We start from the raw sequence: 18,449 nt of genomic DNA, 5'->3' as shown, positions 1-18,449 counted from the left end.
ATGACACTAATAATCTATAGGGTTATTTCTTTAAAATAATTACCATCTTCCAATGCTTAATAAGCTTCAATTAAATTAGGAAATAATATTTAAGTGTCATACTTATAAAGGTCTAGATCTTAGGAAAACTGAAGAAAGGAGTATAATAATACCTTAACGACTTAGTATATTTATCAGTACCTCCAAACTTTCTGGTCCGTATTATTAAAGAAAACCACATCAGTCTTGGCCCACAAATACCTGAGAATTGTAAAACCTACATATGAGTATGACTAAATTCTGTTTCTAATAAAAATGCATACTACACTTACTTGATTTTAATATTATTTTATCCACTCTAATCTGTCCATTATTTGTTTTTTAAAATAACTATGTAGATAAGTCAAGTGATTTCACAACAAAAGTTTTATTTGAGGTACTTCATTATTGAAAGATGAAATCCATCATAAACAGACCTAACTGATAACTGAATGATTAACACTGAACACACAGCCCACGTTCAGATCAGAAGCGGGCCTTCCAGCTTGCTCGGTACTGAAACAAGCACACACCTCAGCTAGGTGAGCTGTTTCAATATGTTAAGAGGAATGGAATTAATAATGTTAACATTAAATATTTGCCTGGAGATTCAACAACTCCCCTTATTAAAGGATGTTTTTAATCTTTAAAAATGGTATAAGCAAATTAATTTTCAGAATAAATTCAGAACTAGATTAAGTCCTAATAAAATGTAAGGAACCAGCAAGGGGGAAAAAATCTTTTGACTTTTTCATCAAGTTTTATCTCTTAGGTAACCGAACTTAGTGTTGAGACACACTGAAATCTTGCACAAGATGATTTCAAGTATACAAAGTATCTAATACCATAGTTTCATGCTATTTCTTTCACTGCAAAACTCTTCGGAGATGAGAGTAACCAGAGCAGGAATAAAACTGTACAAGGAATCAACTCCAGTCCATACTCAAGATAATGTCACACTCCACACAATTTCCAGCGACACACACAGAAACGTCTCACTGTAAGTTAGGAGAGTTCAATTCCTTCACAGTTCAAAGTTACTGGAGAAAGGCCTGACCCGAAGGGCTCCAGCCCCGGGCCCGTTGAGCACCGGTGGACAACCCGTTCCTGAGGGTGCTCCCTCGGAAGACCACTGCCTACCTGCCTCCACGTGCAAGGAAGCCTGGCACCAACTGTCACATTCATCAGTTCAGACACCAAGTGGAGACATGTGCCAAAATAAGGAAAATGCGTTCACTGGCAGAGTCAGATGAGGAAACAGTGAAATGCACACAGCACAATGCAAGGACAGATGGGGTACACTGGGGAGCACATGAAGTCTCTGCTCGGTGATCTCTACCTCTCCTTCCCTCCGGGCGAGGAGGCCGGCAGCCGCGGCTACCTGAGGGTGGGCTTCAAAGGACCTACTGAACGTCTGTCAAGCTGGTGCACATTCTGCCCTTCCTTTGGTAACACAGTCCAGTTTTATATTCATTTCAGACAAAAGCCTCTACTGTCAAAGAAGTAATGCTCACTGCCTACCAGCCCGCAGTCTAGCCCAAAGGACCAAAGACGACCTGCGGGGCTCCGACTGCCCAGTCCTTTGACGGAAACTCCTCTGGACGTGCCGGGGTGGCTGCCCCGCCAAAGTGGCCACAGATAACCCAGGGGCACCTGAACACTTAGAAACCTGGCGACATAACTTCCTACCACTTAAGAAATACAAAGTTTCCAAGAAAAACCAGAGACAGTCGGTAACCCCATGTGCGCGACCTCAACGGGACAGGCACACCAGAGCGCCCTCCAGGCCTCAGTGCAGGGGGCTGGGGCCTGCTCAGGCGCCGCCTCCTACCGCACAGGCCGCTGACCAGCGGCGGGGCTTCAAGTACAGCCCGGGAGTGCTGACACTGCCAAAGAAAGAAAATGAATGTTTAAACAGCTGATTGCACAGAAAGCTGAAATAATTATTCGACACTTAGTCTTTACACACCACGGTGTGGTAAAAGTAGGTGTACAGGGGTGAGTACACAAAACAGTTTATTCTTGTAGTATTATTTTCCGTATGAACAACTATAAACCTACTTTTTCCTCACCCTGTATGTCCAGGAATTTTCTAATTCTCTTATAATTAATTTTCTTTTTTAAATGGTCTATGAATGAAGTAAAACTGACTATTTCTTTTCTTGTGTGTGTGGGTGCACGCACGCGGGTGCGCAATGCCAAGACCGTCAGAGACACAGACCCCGACAACCCCACCCCAGGCAGGACAGGGACCAGCCACAGCACACCGGAAACACCCACTCGTCCTGTCCCGCTCCGTCCCCAGGGTCGCACGCTCCCTGCCCACGGTCTTGGGTAGCCGTTTCCCTCTCACCCATCACCACAGTTCGGTCAGTTTAATGAGACCTGCACTGTGCTGAATCTCCCTACACATGGGCACGCTTCCTCACTTATGTAGAGCTTTGACTGCTTTCCTCAGCAGTGTGTAGACTTCAGCACACAGATCCTACATGTTTTAGACACTTACATTTAAAATATACTTTTGAAGCTATTATTAAAGGTATTTTAAATTTGGTTTCCTACTACACATTGTTAACACAGAGAAATATAATTTATTTTTATGTGAGAACCTTGTTATCTTGCAAACTTTCTAAACTAGCTCACTGGTGTGAGGATTTTGTGTTAATTCCTTAAGTTTTATGTACGTAGTTACTCATGTCATCTGTCAAAAGGGGTAGTTCCAGCCCCTCCTTCCCAACCTCTGGGACCTCTGCCCCGCGGCCTCCCCTTGCGGTAGGGGCTCGGACCTCGGGTTCGGACCAGACCCCCACGCGCACCAGTCAGGGCCGAGCTCACACACAACTCCATGGAGTTACTTTTCACACGTGCTTCTCTGACAACGTCCAGCTCTGGGGTCAAAATGAAAGAGCTCCGTGACCCTCACTCTACTGTGCACTTCTGCAACTGCGCTCACATCCAGGGCAAACCAGCTGCAAAGAGAGATTTTTTTAAAAAGCAACTAAAAACAAAAAGCAATGGAGAGCAGCTTCTGGCTCCAAACAAGGAGCCCGCAAGCCACCTCTCGACCCCCTCAGGGAAAGCGCAGAACTGGCTGAATGATCAGCAGCTCCTCCAGGACCCACAAAGAGAGGGGAGCAGGGCACAGCGCGCTCCCTGGACTGGAGAGAGACAAAGGACGCCAGGGCACAGGTGAACCGGAGCAGGGACACACGCGAGGACCCTCCCTGGGGCTGGCACCCACGAGGAAGCCCTGAACTGCGGCTGCAAACAGCTGGGAGCCCAGCGCTGACCACTTCCCCAACCACGGCGGGGCCCTGCATTCACTGTCAAATCCATCTTCAGAAACGCGACCGGGTTTCCACAGCTGATACTCGAGGGAAACCCTCCTGGGCTTCCAGAGGGGAGAAGGGAAAGGAACACTGAAACGTGCTGCTTCTGAACCGGCCCATTCTCAGGAGCAACCAGGTGACCAGGCCTCACCGCCGAGGTCCTGTCGTCAGAGCCTCGCTGACCTGGGCAGGGAGGCACCCAGCCCCAGCCAGCCGCAGCCGCAGCCACAGCCGTCTTCTCCAGCCCACGGGGCTCAGACAGCTGAGACGGCTGGGAAGTTCACGTCCTCAGGTGCAGAGACACTAAAAGACGGAACCTGCTGGCGGGACCACCAAGTGGTCCTTGCTCACCGTATTTCTAAAGACCTCTTAACAGCAGCTCCTTTTCCAGTTGCATCATGTCTACCACGAAAAAATTACCAGGCATAACAATATGCAAAAACTGCCATTTAAAAAGATGAATCAAGGATAAGACCCAGACACGTCATGGATGTTAGAATTAGCAGGCTTGGTATTTAAGACAACTGTAATTAATATGCTAAGAGTCGGATGGATAAAATAGATAGCATGAAAGAACAAATGGGCAATGGAAGCAGAGAGATGGAAATCCTAATAAAAAAGCAAAAAGAAATGCCAACAATAAAGAGCAATGTAACAGAAATGAGCGTTTTCTGATGGGCTCATGAGTAGACTGAACATGGTTTAAGGATACACTTTTGAGTTCGAGAATACACTGATAGAATCCTCAAAATCCCAAAACCAAAAAGAATAATGATTGAAAAAAAGAACAGAATACCAAAGAGTATAGAACAACTACAACACCAAACACTAATGGAAACACCAGAAGGGGAAGAAAGGAACAGAAGTACTTGAACAGAAATGACTACAAATTTCCCCCAAATTAACGTCAGAATATGAACCACAGATCCAGAAAAGTCAGAGAACACCAAGCATGATAATTTTTTAAAAAAAGAAAAACAAAAAAACTACACCTATACGTTATCGTTTTCACATTGCAGAAAACCAGAGGTGAAGAACAACCCCTGAAAGATGCTGGAAGAAGGAAACACCTTACATACAGCTAAAGTAAGAATGAGGTCCAACTTCTCCTCAGAAGCCATTCAAGAACAGAAGGGAGTGAAACATTTAAAGCTTTGATGGGAAAAAAACACCACCCTCAACTTCTATACCCTGCAAAACTGTCCATCAGAAGTGAAAGAGAAATAAAGACTCTCAAACAAACAAAAATTAAGGAAATTTGTTTCCAGAACTATCTTGTTGAAAAATGTTAACAGAATTTCTTTAAAGAGAAGAAAAATAATATGTCAGAAACTTGGATCTACATAAATAAAAGCAGAACGCAGAAGAAGAAATAATAAAAGCTTTTATTTTTTAATCTAAAGTAATCTAACAGGTAACCGATCAAAATAATAACACACGTTCACATGCTTATGTATGCTTATACATGTAAAATGAGTGACAGCAGTGACACCAGGGACAAAACATAGAAATTAAAATTATTTTATTATCATAAAGTACTCAAACTGCTCACAAAGTGGTAGTGATATTTGATAGTAGACTTGAATTAGCTGCAAACCATACAGCAACCACTAAAAAAGTAAAAATATTAACCATAATAGCCCTGATCAGTGGGGCTGAGTTGGCTGGGCATTGTCCTGCAAAGCAAAAAGTTGCAGGTTCGACTCCCCGCCAGGGCACATGCCTGGGTTGTGTGTTTGGTGCCTGGTCAGTGCGAGAGGTAATCGGTTAATACTTCTCTCTAGCATCGATGTTTCTCTCCCCCTCTTTCTCCCTCCCTTCCACTCTCTAAAAATAAATAAAATCCTTTTTAAAAATTAAGCATAACTGATACGGTAAAAAAATAAGAAAAACTGAAATGTATAAAATGTTCAATTTAAATCACAACAAGCAGAAAAATAGCACAATACAAAAACAGAAACAAAGATCAACAAATAGATAAGTTACAAATATAGTAACTATTAATCCAACTATATCAGTAACTGGTTTGAAATGTCAATGTCTAAGTACACCGATTTAAGGACAGAAACAGAGTGAACCCAAAACCACCACCCACCAATGCTATCTATAAGAAACCCACTTTAAATATAAAGCCTCACATGGATTACATGTAAATGGATGGAGAGAAATATACCATGATGACACCAATCAAAAAGGAAAGTAGGAGTATCTATATTACTTTCAGACAAAGCAATCTCCAAATCAAAGAAAGTTAACAAAGACTAAGAAGAGCACTGCATAATGATAAAAGGGTCAATTTTCCAAAAAGACAAAGAATTCTTAAGGTGCCCTTTCTAAAAGAAGAACATCAAACTAGATGATGCAAAACCTCCCTCTACAACTGTGAGGAGAGAGAGACAGTCCACTGTGAGAGCCGGAGACCCCCACACCCCTCTCTAAGAAACAGACCAATGGATCGGGCAGAAGATCAGAGCCCAGCTGGGCTCCACACCAGCAGCAAACCCGCGGTGTCAACTGCCATGCGCACATGCTCCGTCCAGCATCAGTAATACCTACCTCCACTCAAGCTCAGAGGAGACACTCACTGAGATAGGCCACATGCTGAGTCACAGACCAAAACTTACACATCTAAAAAGTAGCTACCATACAATATCTACTCCTACATCACAATGGAATTTACTAAAAATAACATAAAGATAACTAGAAAATCTCGTAATATGTAGAGAGTAAACAGCATACTTCTAAATAAGCATAGGTCAAAAAAATCTTGAGCTATTAAAAATGTTTTGAATAAAACAAAAATGAAACCACAACTTACCAAATGTGTAGAGTGAAATTAAAGCAATGCACATACAGAAATTTATAACACCAAATGCTGTGCTATGATATTGATTTATAGCATATATACATGTGCTCTTCTTCCCAATTTCTGGGACAGAGCTTCTGAAGTTCTTGAGACTTTCTAAGTGATGAGAGCAATGAAGCTGTCTACAGTTATGTTCCAGTTATGGTGTGAAAGAACTGAACCAGCACATAACAAGTGAATCTAGAAATAGACCTTACACCTTTAACAAAAGTTTACTTAAAATGGATCACAGACCCAAATGTAAAATGCAATAACATAAGAGAAAACCTTTGACTTTGGATATGCTGATGACTTTGTAGACAAAATACCAAAATCACAACCCATAAAATAATTGACGAGCTAGACTTCATTAAAATGCAATGGTTGTGCTCTGAGAAAGACAGTACCAAGAGGCTTAAAAGACAAGCCATACACTGGGAGAAAATATCTGCAAAAGATACACCTGATAAAGGACTGTTATCTAAAACATACAAAGAATTCTTAAAGTTCAATAACAGGAGAACAAACAACCCAATTTGGAAATGTGCTAGAGGCCTTAACAAATATCTCACCAAAGAAGATGCGCAGTTGACAAAAAAGGATACAAAAAGATACTTGAAGTGATTATTGACGTAGGTGTCAATGTAGGTTCACCCTTGGTTAAGAAGTATGATTCTGGTGAGTGATGCTGACAGTGGGAGATGGCAGGCATGTGTGGGGGGAGAATATATGAGAGATCCCTGTAAAATTTTATTGTAAGCACAAAACTGCTATAAAAATAAGGTCTGTTAAAAAATAAAAATAACTTTAAATGTAAAAGTAAAAAGATAAAAACAATAAAACTGTGCAGATGAGGAGACCCTGAGTTTTTATGCAGGGCATTCTGATCTGAGATACTTCCCACACGGTCTGGATATATAAATCTAAATAGAAGGCAGCCAGCAGAAGAGCTGAGGGAGCAGTCATCCTAAACAGCAAGACCACGAACCCAGAGACAGATGGAAATCAAAGCCGCTGTAGTCACAGCACACACTCACTGCGACCTGCGGAGTGTCCTGCTCCTCCCTCCCGCACACACCCCTCGCCGCACACCCAGCCACACCGCCTCCAGAGCCGGGGTGCCTGGGAGAGCCTCACACACGTCCCGCCCACGGTTCCACTCCAAATGTCCTGGGCTTCTGCGGTTGGGTTGTGAATGTTCACGCAAATGCCAATATTCTTTGTAAAAACAAATAATACTGTCTTCAGTTTTAGACTGTATGACTATTATAACATTAAAGTAATACAGCAATTTACCTTTGTTATTTTCAAAAGAAATATAAAAACATAGAAAAGCAAAAAGGAATATTACTCCATGGATAAAGTAACAACATTTTATGTAACAGATATGATTGAAATATTGAAGGATAATGTGGGTATGTAAAAACTAGAGGAAAATGAAGGCAACACATTAAAGGTTATGAGTTGTAAACGAAAGAGCACAGAGTAGCCAGGCGCAGTGGCGCCGCCTGCAGTCCCACTCCTGCAGTCCCACTACTCGGGAGGCTGAGGCAAGAGGGTCGCTGGAGCCCAGGAGTTCCGGGCCACAGTGTGCTATGCGATCGGGTGTCCAGGTGTCCGCACTGAGTTCGGCATCAATATGGGGACTTCCCGGGAGCGGGGGTCACCAGGCTGCCTAAGGAGGGGTGAACCCGCCCAGGTCGGAAACAGAGCAGGCCAAAACTCCCGTGCTGATCAAAAGAGCACAAAGTAATACAGCATCAAAATGGATTGCAATCAATTTAAAGAAAACTTTTCATGGAAGAATTATTGTAAAAAAGCAACTACTTATGAAAACATTTTAAATTATAGATGTACTATAAACTTCATCATTAAATATCTTCCATGCAGACTTCTTGGAGTAAAGAAAAGAAGTCCTGCCTGACAAAAAAGAGAAAACAATTTGAACATCACATTAAAATTTCTCTGTTTCAGGCAGAAAACTTAATGTATTTCATTTGTTACTCCTTACAAATTAATTTGCACAGTAAATTCAATGTAAGTTCTATTTTGTTCTCATTACATCTCACTACACAGTTACTTGTTTTTCTCCTCTAGTAATAATAGGTAGCATCGCATGTACTTAAAGGTACTCTTTGTATCTGTTTCAAAGAACATCTTCATCACTTAGTAATCTTCACAAAAAAGGCTAAGTAGCAAATATGCTTATTAAGAAGTGACACATACACTTCTGAAAAATATTTAAAAAATAAAAGTACTATGATTTGATAGGTGTCCATTCAAAAATACCTGACTACCTTTGGAAATGGAAACAGTAATTCTCTTCCCTACATGTGACTGCCACCCTCCAAGAGACACTCAGTCACTACAGCAAGCGCGAGCCCGCTTCCTGGCGGACTGGAAGACAGCAGCACCTCCTCCTCTGTGCCAGGTGGGCTAAAGCACAAAACAAAATTTTGACATTTGATGTATATAACAGGCACTTTTCGTTGAACAAAAATTCAGTAAAAATGGTCAGACAAAAGATGTCCCTCAGAAGTATAAGAGAAATCCATGTTGGACAGCTAGACACTGAGGGGTGGAAACTGGGGGTAACTTTTTGATTTCTGTACGACTAGTGCTCATCAGGACTTTACAATGAAACTTCTCACTATCAAGGGGGCTGCTTAATTACTGAGGAGGTTATAAAATTCAAGATAATTACTGTAACAACTTTGGTTAGCCGGATAGTTTTGGAGAAAAATCTTGATTTAGTTGACTAAACAAATTAATGAGTCATTAATAGTCACATTATAAGAGTATTCTTAATGATAGAACCATTAAAATCAATGCATTATGAGATTCTCTAAATTTTTATATCATGTATTCCATTGGGCAGTCTACCAAACCACCTATATCATAATAACAAAAAAAAACTTGTCTGAGAAAAACATCTCTATACTCCCAAGAATTTATTTAACTTGCCAGCTGAAATTCATTTTTGGTGTATATAATTTATCAGCATCTGAGTAAACTCTGGCTGGCAAAACGAAACCGCGTCCCATCAGTGAACTACCGACATTCCTGAGCAAAGACAGGAGCCCCTACAGCGCCCGCTGTGCCAGGCACCTCGTACTTGGCCCACGCTACCTGCCGTCACGCAGGCTGAGATCAGTCTCGCGCGTGCAGAACAGAACCCCACAGCGGGCGGCGCCCATGCTCGAGGCCCCCACGAGGCCACTCGAGCTCCCCTCCCACATCCCCAGAAGAGGACCAGCGAAGACCGCACAAGAATATGGGGACCTGCCCACAGCAAGCTGGGGGTGACCACCTCGCGCTGTCCCAGACCCCGCCCCCACGGTCAGACCACACACGGCAGGACGTCGGCCCGAGTCACACCTGTCTGGGGCCCACGAACGCCTGCTCCCTGCACCTCAGGCCTCTGAGGAGAACTACTGCTTTCTCGTGCTCTTAACTGTTGAAGGCACCGAAGCCCATTTATATACCTTGTGCCAGAAACATGTTTTTTCAAAGCAAATTCTTCTTAGGTCACACAATGAGGAACATTTATTGTTTTGTATCACCCCTAGAATGTGGTAACAAATGTTCTTAAAAAGAAGGGGTAGGCCAAAGTGGAGAAGGATAACTCGTTTGCATTAATGTACATGATCATCTAAATCAAAGGAAAATGGTATTTCTAATTTACTGAGTCACTCCCAGACACAAATACAAAAACACTGACCACTCGGAGGCTGGAGGCTGGAGCTATGCTTCCTGAGATGAGGCATTACCACTGGCTCCCTCTAGCGTTTGTTCACTGTCTAGTGAAAGACAGCGAGTGTGGTTCCTGCTCGCAATGTCCGCTGGCCTCAGAGAGATCGCCAGCCCAGTGCAACGTGGCATGACCCCCAGGGATTGGCGGGACAGCCAAGCAGCTGAAGGCACCCAGCAGAATCACCATGACCAGGATAAAACCACAGCAGTAACGATACATGGCCTCTTTTACTTATCCAAAAACTGATCACATCAAAACTACTGTATGTGTTGCCACATGCTTGTTAAATCAGTTCAATAGTACTTAGCTACTCCTTTGTTGCTTAATTTTCTGTGCCATGATTACGGTAACTACATGTTATTAAAAGAAGAGGCTATGGAAAATGTTATTCTTAAGAGATTTAGTGTAAGGGGATAGCTATACAAAATCCAAAAACCAGGTTTAAAAAACCATCTTAAATCGGTCAACGCTTGCTATGACTTTATGTGGTTTGTCTGACATTGTTCAAAACTTGAGCTAACAAATTCCTCACTTTTAAACCACTCTACCTAAAAATGGATAGTTCAAAATCAGTTTTTATCGCTACAGCTAATATTCAAAATAAAATATCTGACTTAGGTAACTCTCAAATGTAAGTAACATCATTGGTAAAAGAAGTTCAAACAGAAAGGAAGCTGGCTGCTATTGTACCAACCAATTCTTAAGATACAGGATATGTGCCCTGGCTGGCGTAGCTCAGTGGATTGAGCGCGGGCTGTGAACCAAAGCATGGCAAATTCGATCCCCAGTCAGGGCACATGCCTGGGTTGCAGGCCATGACCCCCAGCAACCGCACATTGATGTTTCTCTCTCTCTCTTTCTCCCTCCCTTCTCTCTCTAAAAATAAATAAAAATAAATAAAATCTTTAAAAAAACTCTCAAAAAAAAAAGGAGATACAGGATATCTAACATCTGAATACTGTTGAGCACGGCGGTATCAGAGATAACCTGTACATCTCCTAACTCACGGTCACATGCAAACAGAGCCTGCAGGCACTGAGGGCTGAGGGGACTGAGCTAGGAGTTCCACCCCACTGAACCCAAATAATCCAGTTAGCTACTACTGTCTCCACTTTACAATGGTGGGAACTAAAGCACAGAACAGGGAATGATGCACTTGGAGATGCACTAACAATGAATAGTAAACTTGGGATTGAACCCACCAAGTCTGGCACACACAGAACAGCTCTAGTATACAGCCTTCGTGATAAAACAAGGCACAAAAATTCTCTTACACAAATAAAGCCTAATTTTAAAGGGTTCAGAAAATAAGACCATTCTTTCAACAAGTTATTTTAATGCTAAGACCCCTACACAGAGTGGAAGTCACCGAAGTCTGCAGCAATGGTACTGTGGTGCCAACAAAGGTTCCATCTCACAGGAGCAGCAGAAAACCTCACACGAAGAGACTACTGAGTGGAGGAAAGTACATGGAACCTAAAATGCGTTAGCTCAAAACACAGATGGCAGAGGGAATTAACTTATTTTAGAGCTTAGCTCAATTTCTTCAAAAAATAATTAAAATTAGATTATATTGTAATTTTTGGTACATATTTCTTAGGCAGAGATTTTAAAAAAAAGAATATACTGAATTTTCTTAGAAGATGCAAAAACTTCAAATACACTCTCATCCTTCTACAACCATTTCATGTGACCAAAGCAAACAAGATGCAGCCTATCTCAAGGTCTGAGTCATCGACATGAATTTAATGATACCCCCGGAAAATAGGAAGCTCTGTCCATCCTCGCCCTAGCCTACAGTGAAGAATCTGTCCTTCGGAGAGAGGGGAGATCCCATTCAACAGCTTGCCTTTAATATTTAAAAAAAAAGAAAAACCATATCACTGATGCACACACTTGTCTATAATGTTCACCACCAAAAATCTAACTGACCGAAGACTGTACTACTGATACACACAACTGTCTACAAAGAAGTGAGCCTGAGACAGCCAGGACTTTGACGCGATCACACAGAAGCAGTAAATAAGAATTCAAAATGGCACACAGCTGAGCCCCAGGGGAGCCTGGAATGGGCACGTGTCACCATCAGAGGGGAGAGGGACCCCTTTCTTCTCTCTGTTCTCTCTACTGGCCATAAACTAAGAACACACATGTCACTGGGAAAGCTGAAGTTATTTACCACAGAGAACAATTAAAATGAATGATATACAAGAACTCAAACAAATCAAAATGAAAATCAGAATGCTGAACTGTTAGACTGTCTTTTATCTCCATGATAAAATAAATACATTTAAATACCAAAATATAATATAAACATTAAAATGAGTTTTAAAAGACAGGCAATGAAAAATAACCATGTGTCTTGGATGAATGGACCAGATAACCTGTTAAATATAATTTTAGCACTAAAATTTTATAAGAACTATTCATAAAGCTATAAATTATTGTGAATGATTTTAGTTACAGCATTTCAAACTGTATCATCTAATTTTTCTTTCTCAAAGCAAAAAGTTCCATTTGAAATTAAAATAATTATGGGCTTAATATTTAAATCACACATGGATCCTCCTACTGGCTGCTCCGTCTCCAACTTCTTTTTACAGCGCTTACTAGGCTGTTCATCACTTATCATAATGTGTACTAGGTCATTCAGATGATAAAGACACAACGTTTTTTATTTAAATCCAGGACTGGAACCTGAAGTTTCGTTTCCAACAGGCTGGCCTGCCTCCCTACACAAGTATTTGAGACCTCATAGCAACCAGGCCTGACCCAGGGTCCCACTTCACCTCCAAACGCCAGCCTCCCTGCTCCACGGACATGGGAGAAATCGTGACACCTTCATGGGAGTGGAATTTTGTAAATGTGCAGGTCACAGCTATATTCACATTTTTACTTGACATGAAGACGGCCCCAACACAGGGACGATAACAGTAATCATACAAAAGAAGTGTGTTAATAGCTAATTTAAATAAACATGAGAAAATCATGTTACACTTCAATGGACTTTACATTTTCCCATCTTCGCTTCATCCATTCATTTCTCATCAAGCAAGTTTCGTGTGCGTACATATTAATGTAGCCTTCCAATACTGATGCTAAAGTAGAAATTACTATTGACCTATAAAACTTTCCCTTTAAATTCTCTAAACATAGCAATGTACACAAACTGGCTGTGAAAATTCACATGTAACTTCTTACATATGATTCTAAGATATAAGATTAAATGAGTTTGATGTGAGATATTTTTTAATGAAAAGGAGGTAAGCTACCCATACCGAAATCAACCTAATTAGAAGAAGCTGGACTTTTTTACAGACACAGACATGCTCCTGGTCGGACACGGGCTCTCCAACGTGACTTACACACAGGGAGCAGTGAACATCCGCTAACGCTGTGCTCGTCTTACGATGACAGCATCACGGAATACAATATTTAAGCTGCAAATTATGTCACTGTTACTAAATCTTATCCTTCAGAATGAACTTTACCCTAGTCGTTTTATTTACCCTGACAGAACTTCGTGGAACCCCCAAACCATGGGCATGTGTGAAGGACGAGGCTGGGACTGACGTTTTTCTCAGTGCGCGTTATAGCCACCGTGCTGCATCTGGTAAGGACTTTTTACTTGCTATGAAGGCGGCCACTCCTTTACAGTTGTAAGGATCTCAGTGTCAGGGTATTTTTATATTGTATAAATATGTATCTGCCTTACCCCCAAAGAAACTTTTATTAGAACTTTAAGAATAAAAGCCCAAAATTACAGTACATTTATACAACACCAAGTACACCAGGTGTAATCAAAATGTGCAGAAAATGAAGGAAGTTACGCATTCAAAGGAAACTTACCAGACAGTTGTTTCCACTTGACTGTCATTGAGCTGCCTATTGTCCAGTTGGGCAAAAAGTGGGAAAAGAACTTGAATCCCTCCAATTGAATGAATTGCACTATGAATTGAATGTGTTACTATAGCTTTCACATCCTATGTTGAAAAACAAAGATGTTGATTACATTTCTGAAATATATTATCACTATCTCCTGTTCTACATAGCTTTGTAAGCGAATCAAATTAACAGTAGACATTTTAAAAACCTGCAATGATAAATTTTTGAGTCATATGTAAAATAAAAATTTGAAATCTCAGATTTTTACACTGGAAATGTAAGCTATAAACCAAGAGATATTTTATAGAAAGAAATACTATCAATGGGTTTACAGATACTCAGGTAATTTTATGTTAGTGAGATATATAAAACTGTTCTTAAACCAAAGTATATTTTTACATTAACTACCTGTCCAGCTAATCAAGTAATTTTATTTCAAAGGCTAGAGAACATGAAAGATGCCAGAAATGACGGACAGCTTGCTACAGAGACAAGTCCAAGGCAAAGCACCCCGAAGGAGAGAAGGCAAACAAGTCACTTAGAGAACTAGAAACCCACACAGACAGACCAGCAGCTGCTGCAGACTCAGAGGCGAGCACCGCCGAGTCTGGGAGGTGAAGATGCCGTGAACAAGGACGGGACCTCAGAACCCGAGTGGGGCCCCACCTGGAGCATGAGGGCGTGCGGGGAGTGCACGAAAATGGACGCGTTCTCCTTGGGCGAGGACTCCAGGCAAAGCTGCGCGTCTGTGGCCTTGGCGTTGTACGTGAACGCGATGCTGCTGGCAAGCTTCCCATCGTACAGAACCTGCTTGTGGTGCTCGGCCAGATGAATGTCACTCTCGGATTTAAACTTGAAGGTGCTCTGCAAAAATAAAACTGAGTCAGACTCTCATCTTAACAGTCACACAATAAAACTCCAAAGTTTTTAAAGAGGAGAAGCATCTAAGATAAAAACTTTGTTGTGAGCCTTCCAGGCATTAATAATCAGTGGTATTATAGTACTTAGTTATTCTCACTTCGGTTCTATGAGAGTTAAATTTTATTATGCTAACAAACACACAGAACTTTATTTTCTCTTCTTTATTGCCTTTGACTATTATAAAATGACTTTATTAGAGAAAATATAAGGTAAATGTAAAATGAATTTCACTTTAATACTCCCTAACATAAATTTTTCTTTGTAATACTTTCAAAACTATATACACACAACCGTACACAGTGCCTGGCACAAGAAAAAACTATCACTGACTAAAAATGTTTTAATGTAAAAATATTTATCTTTACTATAAAAAGTACGTCAATATACCTAATACCACTGCTACTCCACAAAAGTATCATAACAGCCATGTTAACGCAAAACAAGAAGTTCATTAAAACACATTACTGTTGGGAACCGCCCTGACTGGTATCAGAAGCTGAAACCCCCGCCTAGCTAAGGCTAAGGGAACGCCCTTGGAACCGTGAGCCGGCAAGGAGACAAAAGCTTATCTCCCTGGCAGGAATGCTGCTTCTGCTGCTGAACCCCAAAAAGCTTGGTCGGTTAGCCAAAGACGGGTAAGATTCCCCACGGGGGAACAATCCAAGCCAGGCACGATCACTTTTGGGAGGCCCCCCCAAAAGAAGGACTTGGGGGGGGGGCTGCAGCAAAAGGGGGGTGATGGACCCTCACTCCTCGGCTTTGACAAAGCCTGAGTTCTCAGCGTCCAGAAGAAAATCTCCTTATCTCTCGGTGGCCTTAGTTCCCGCGCTCCACCTAAGCCTGAAACAATGACGGGGTAGTACAGCTCGGTACTGGGAAGTGCGGATTTCCCGGGGTGATCAGGCCTAAGAAAGAACATGTAAATTACTGTGAAACCTTCTTTGTTTAGATGCTCTCAGTTGAATGAGAAGGGTCTTAGGAGGAAGCTAGTTTGTTCCTCAGCCTTACAGCTCTTTGACCCCCAACTCAATAGACGGGCAGAGTTCTTTGTTTTCTATAGTTCCTTACTTCCCCTGGTGAGTGCTGTACTTTACCTGAATTATTATGCAGGATGAGCCTAATAAAAGCAGGTATGGACGGTGGATCGGCGCGCTCCCCACTGGGGGGGTGGCCATTCTGTCCCTACTTCCCCACAGAAACTAGTTTGTCTCTGTGCATGTGTTGTTTTTTCTCGCGTGTTTATCGTCGAGCCATCCACAGCGTTCCGTGGTCACTGCTGGCCGGTGACCCACGCGCAACACATTACCACTTTAAATAAAACAAGTGAAAACACATCAGCTGTAATGAGAAAGGAATGGCTAGGATTTGCCTGCAGATGCAAACTGCACAGTGACATGACATTTGACCTGGGCAACAATCATATGGTATCACTCTTACAATTTCCAATTGACAACGATGCAACCAAGCGTCAGGGCCCTGACGAGCCAAGCAGAAGAGCCAGGCCAGCAGGCCCAGCCCCTGGTCTCAGAGTCAGTGTTAATGACTGACAGTGGAGTGGACTGGGCCACAATCCAGGCTCCACCACTGACCGTCTCTTGACCCGTACTTAAGGTCCAAAAACAATGTAACGGATGCAGCTCCAGCTTCCTTACCCTGACCTTACAAGGAGAGGAAACCAACTACTCCGAACTCTCACTGCTACAGGAGGCAAACAGACGTGCGTGTAAGTGAAAGGGGCCAGGTGGACTTCTTCAAACTAGAGGGGGCACGGCATGTCTCGTCCACGGCTGACCCTACTACTCAGCTCAGGTCAATTCCCATGCCATGTTGCCAGTTCTCCCAGATTTTCAAGAGAAATATATAACACCAGGATTTTTTAATAAAGTCATCTAACTTGTAAATTAATCTAAACATTCCAAAACACTGTGCAGACCAAACACGTCAGGCCAAGCGTAAACAGTTCCCTCCGTGTGGACTAGTACCCAGAGGGCCTCTCTAACTTGCGCCGCGCTGCAAACCACGGATTCCAGGCGTCCGCCAAGCCAGACGAGAGCGGTGCGGACAGTTAGTGTCTGCCCGTCTGCGGCTGTGGATGGCACTTGTCTCTGAAGCGAGAGGGTGTTCACACGCGCCACCATCACAAACCAGCTAACGGAATGGCAGTTCTCCGGATCGGACGGTTCGCTCTCTCAATTAAATAAAATGCAGAATGTTCTCTCACCTCACAATTTCAAACTTCAACCTTTTTTGACTCACTGATTCACACTTCCCATGCTAGAGGTTAACAACTGGGTTTGACACATGTTCTAGTTTAAACTACTCTCTCTTAGGCCCTCACACACTAAAGAAGTGGTGACAACCACAGCAATTAGTAAATCCTGCTATTACACAACAATGAATAATTTAAGCTTCACGTGTGGTTTAAATAAAATTTCGGCCAGCTGCTATGTCCTCCACGTCTGGGCAAGCCCGCCACAGCCACCAACCCATCCCCGCAGGCCGGGACCACACGTCCCGTCCGATCTCACCAGGAAACTGAGTCCAGGGGGTGGGCCACCTCCGCTTCCATTCCAGTCATAACACAACCGGGCCTGCCTGCCTGCCTTCCCTTCACTCTCTACAGTTCTAGAAAAAAGACTTTTTTATTTCAAAAATTTCTACAGATATCTTTCCTGATAGTAATTGTACTGTTAGTATTTAAAACTGAGAAAATACACATGCACCCATAAGTTTACAGTCAACTTCTATTAACAAGGAATCTTTGAAATGCTGGACACTTTGAAAACGTCATACTTTTTCACGTAATGCCCCAAATTTAAGACATTTCCTTTTAAAAGTTCTGACTTTGACAGAGGTGCTCTGTGCTTACGTCGGGATGCTCGGAACACACCCTGTGCCACACGGGTGCCTGCGCACAGAACTCACTGTCGGGGTGGCGGGGGCATTCACGGTCACTGCTGGCGGAGAAGAAAGTGAGGAGAAAGCAGCACGTGACCGAGAAAGCGCCGTACGAGAAATGCTCGGGAGGATGTCTGCCTGCGTGACTGACCGTACCGGCCCCAGCTCCTCTCTGCCGTCAGGAAGAACCAGCACTTCAGAAATTTCCCTGCGGCAACAGTGCCGGACTCAAGGTTTGCTATCTATGTTTACTTGACTGTTTCTTTTTAAAGATTTTATTTATCCTTGGAGAGAGGGGAAGTGATGCACAGAGGGTGAGAAACATCAATCAGCTGCCCTTCACATGTGCCTCAACCAGGGACCAACCCACCACCCAGGTCTGTCCCCCGACCAGGCATCAAACCAGCGAACTTTCGCTTTGCAGGACGATGCCCAACCCACTGAGCCACACCGGCCGGGACTATGTACTTGACTTCCTAACTGTATTTATACTGGGCTTGTTTGACTGTCACTCTAACTGATATCATTCTGTTCGTGCTTGAAGGAAGCCACTTCCCACAGTTTATGCAACAAGGTGAAGAAGCAGGTGAGAGTGACCCACTGCAGTCACGGACATGTCCCCACGCACACAACCCCACGCACAGCGCTGGCAGCGGGCCTTGGGCCCAGCTGCACCGAGAGGCCCGCAGACAGGCACGCGCCTGCACGAGCACAGACATGCTATTAGGGGCAGTAAAACAAAGGACTCGATACAGAAAAAAGATGTTAGCAGGTACTCCCACCTTGACATACAAACAAT

The 18,449-nt window shown here is 42.9% G+C and overlaps 1 protein-coding gene across 4 annotated transcripts in view; it reads right to left on the bottom strand.

The window, feature by feature from the left end:
* NBEA (neurobeachin) overlaps nt 1-18,449 on the bottom strand; it is a 446,461-nt gene that overhangs the window by 375,830 nt on the left and 52,182 nt on the right. For all 4 annotated transcript variants that reach the window (XM_045839137.1, XM_045839139.1, XM_045839138.1 and 1 more), the window contains 2 exons: nt 14,498-14,695; nt 13,796-13,929 (listed from right to left, as the gene is read on the bottom strand). In XM_045839137.1, coding sequence (XP_045695093.1) covers nt 13,796-13,929; nt 14,498-14,695 — 332 coding nt within the window. The remainder of the gene's footprint in view (nt 1-13,795; nt 13,930-14,497; nt 14,696-18,449) is intronic.

This window comes from Phyllostomus hastatus, unplaced genomic scaffold (genome assembly GCF_019186645.2).
Source record: "Phyllostomus hastatus isolate PE091 unplaced genomic scaffold, TTU_PhHast_1.1 phas_contig_29, whole genome shotgun sequence".
Classification (NCBI taxonomy): domain Eukaryota; kingdom Metazoa; phylum Chordata; class Mammalia; order Chiroptera; family Phyllostomidae; genus Phyllostomus; species Phyllostomus hastatus.
This window is presented reverse-complemented; position numbering and strand designations above follow the sequence as displayed.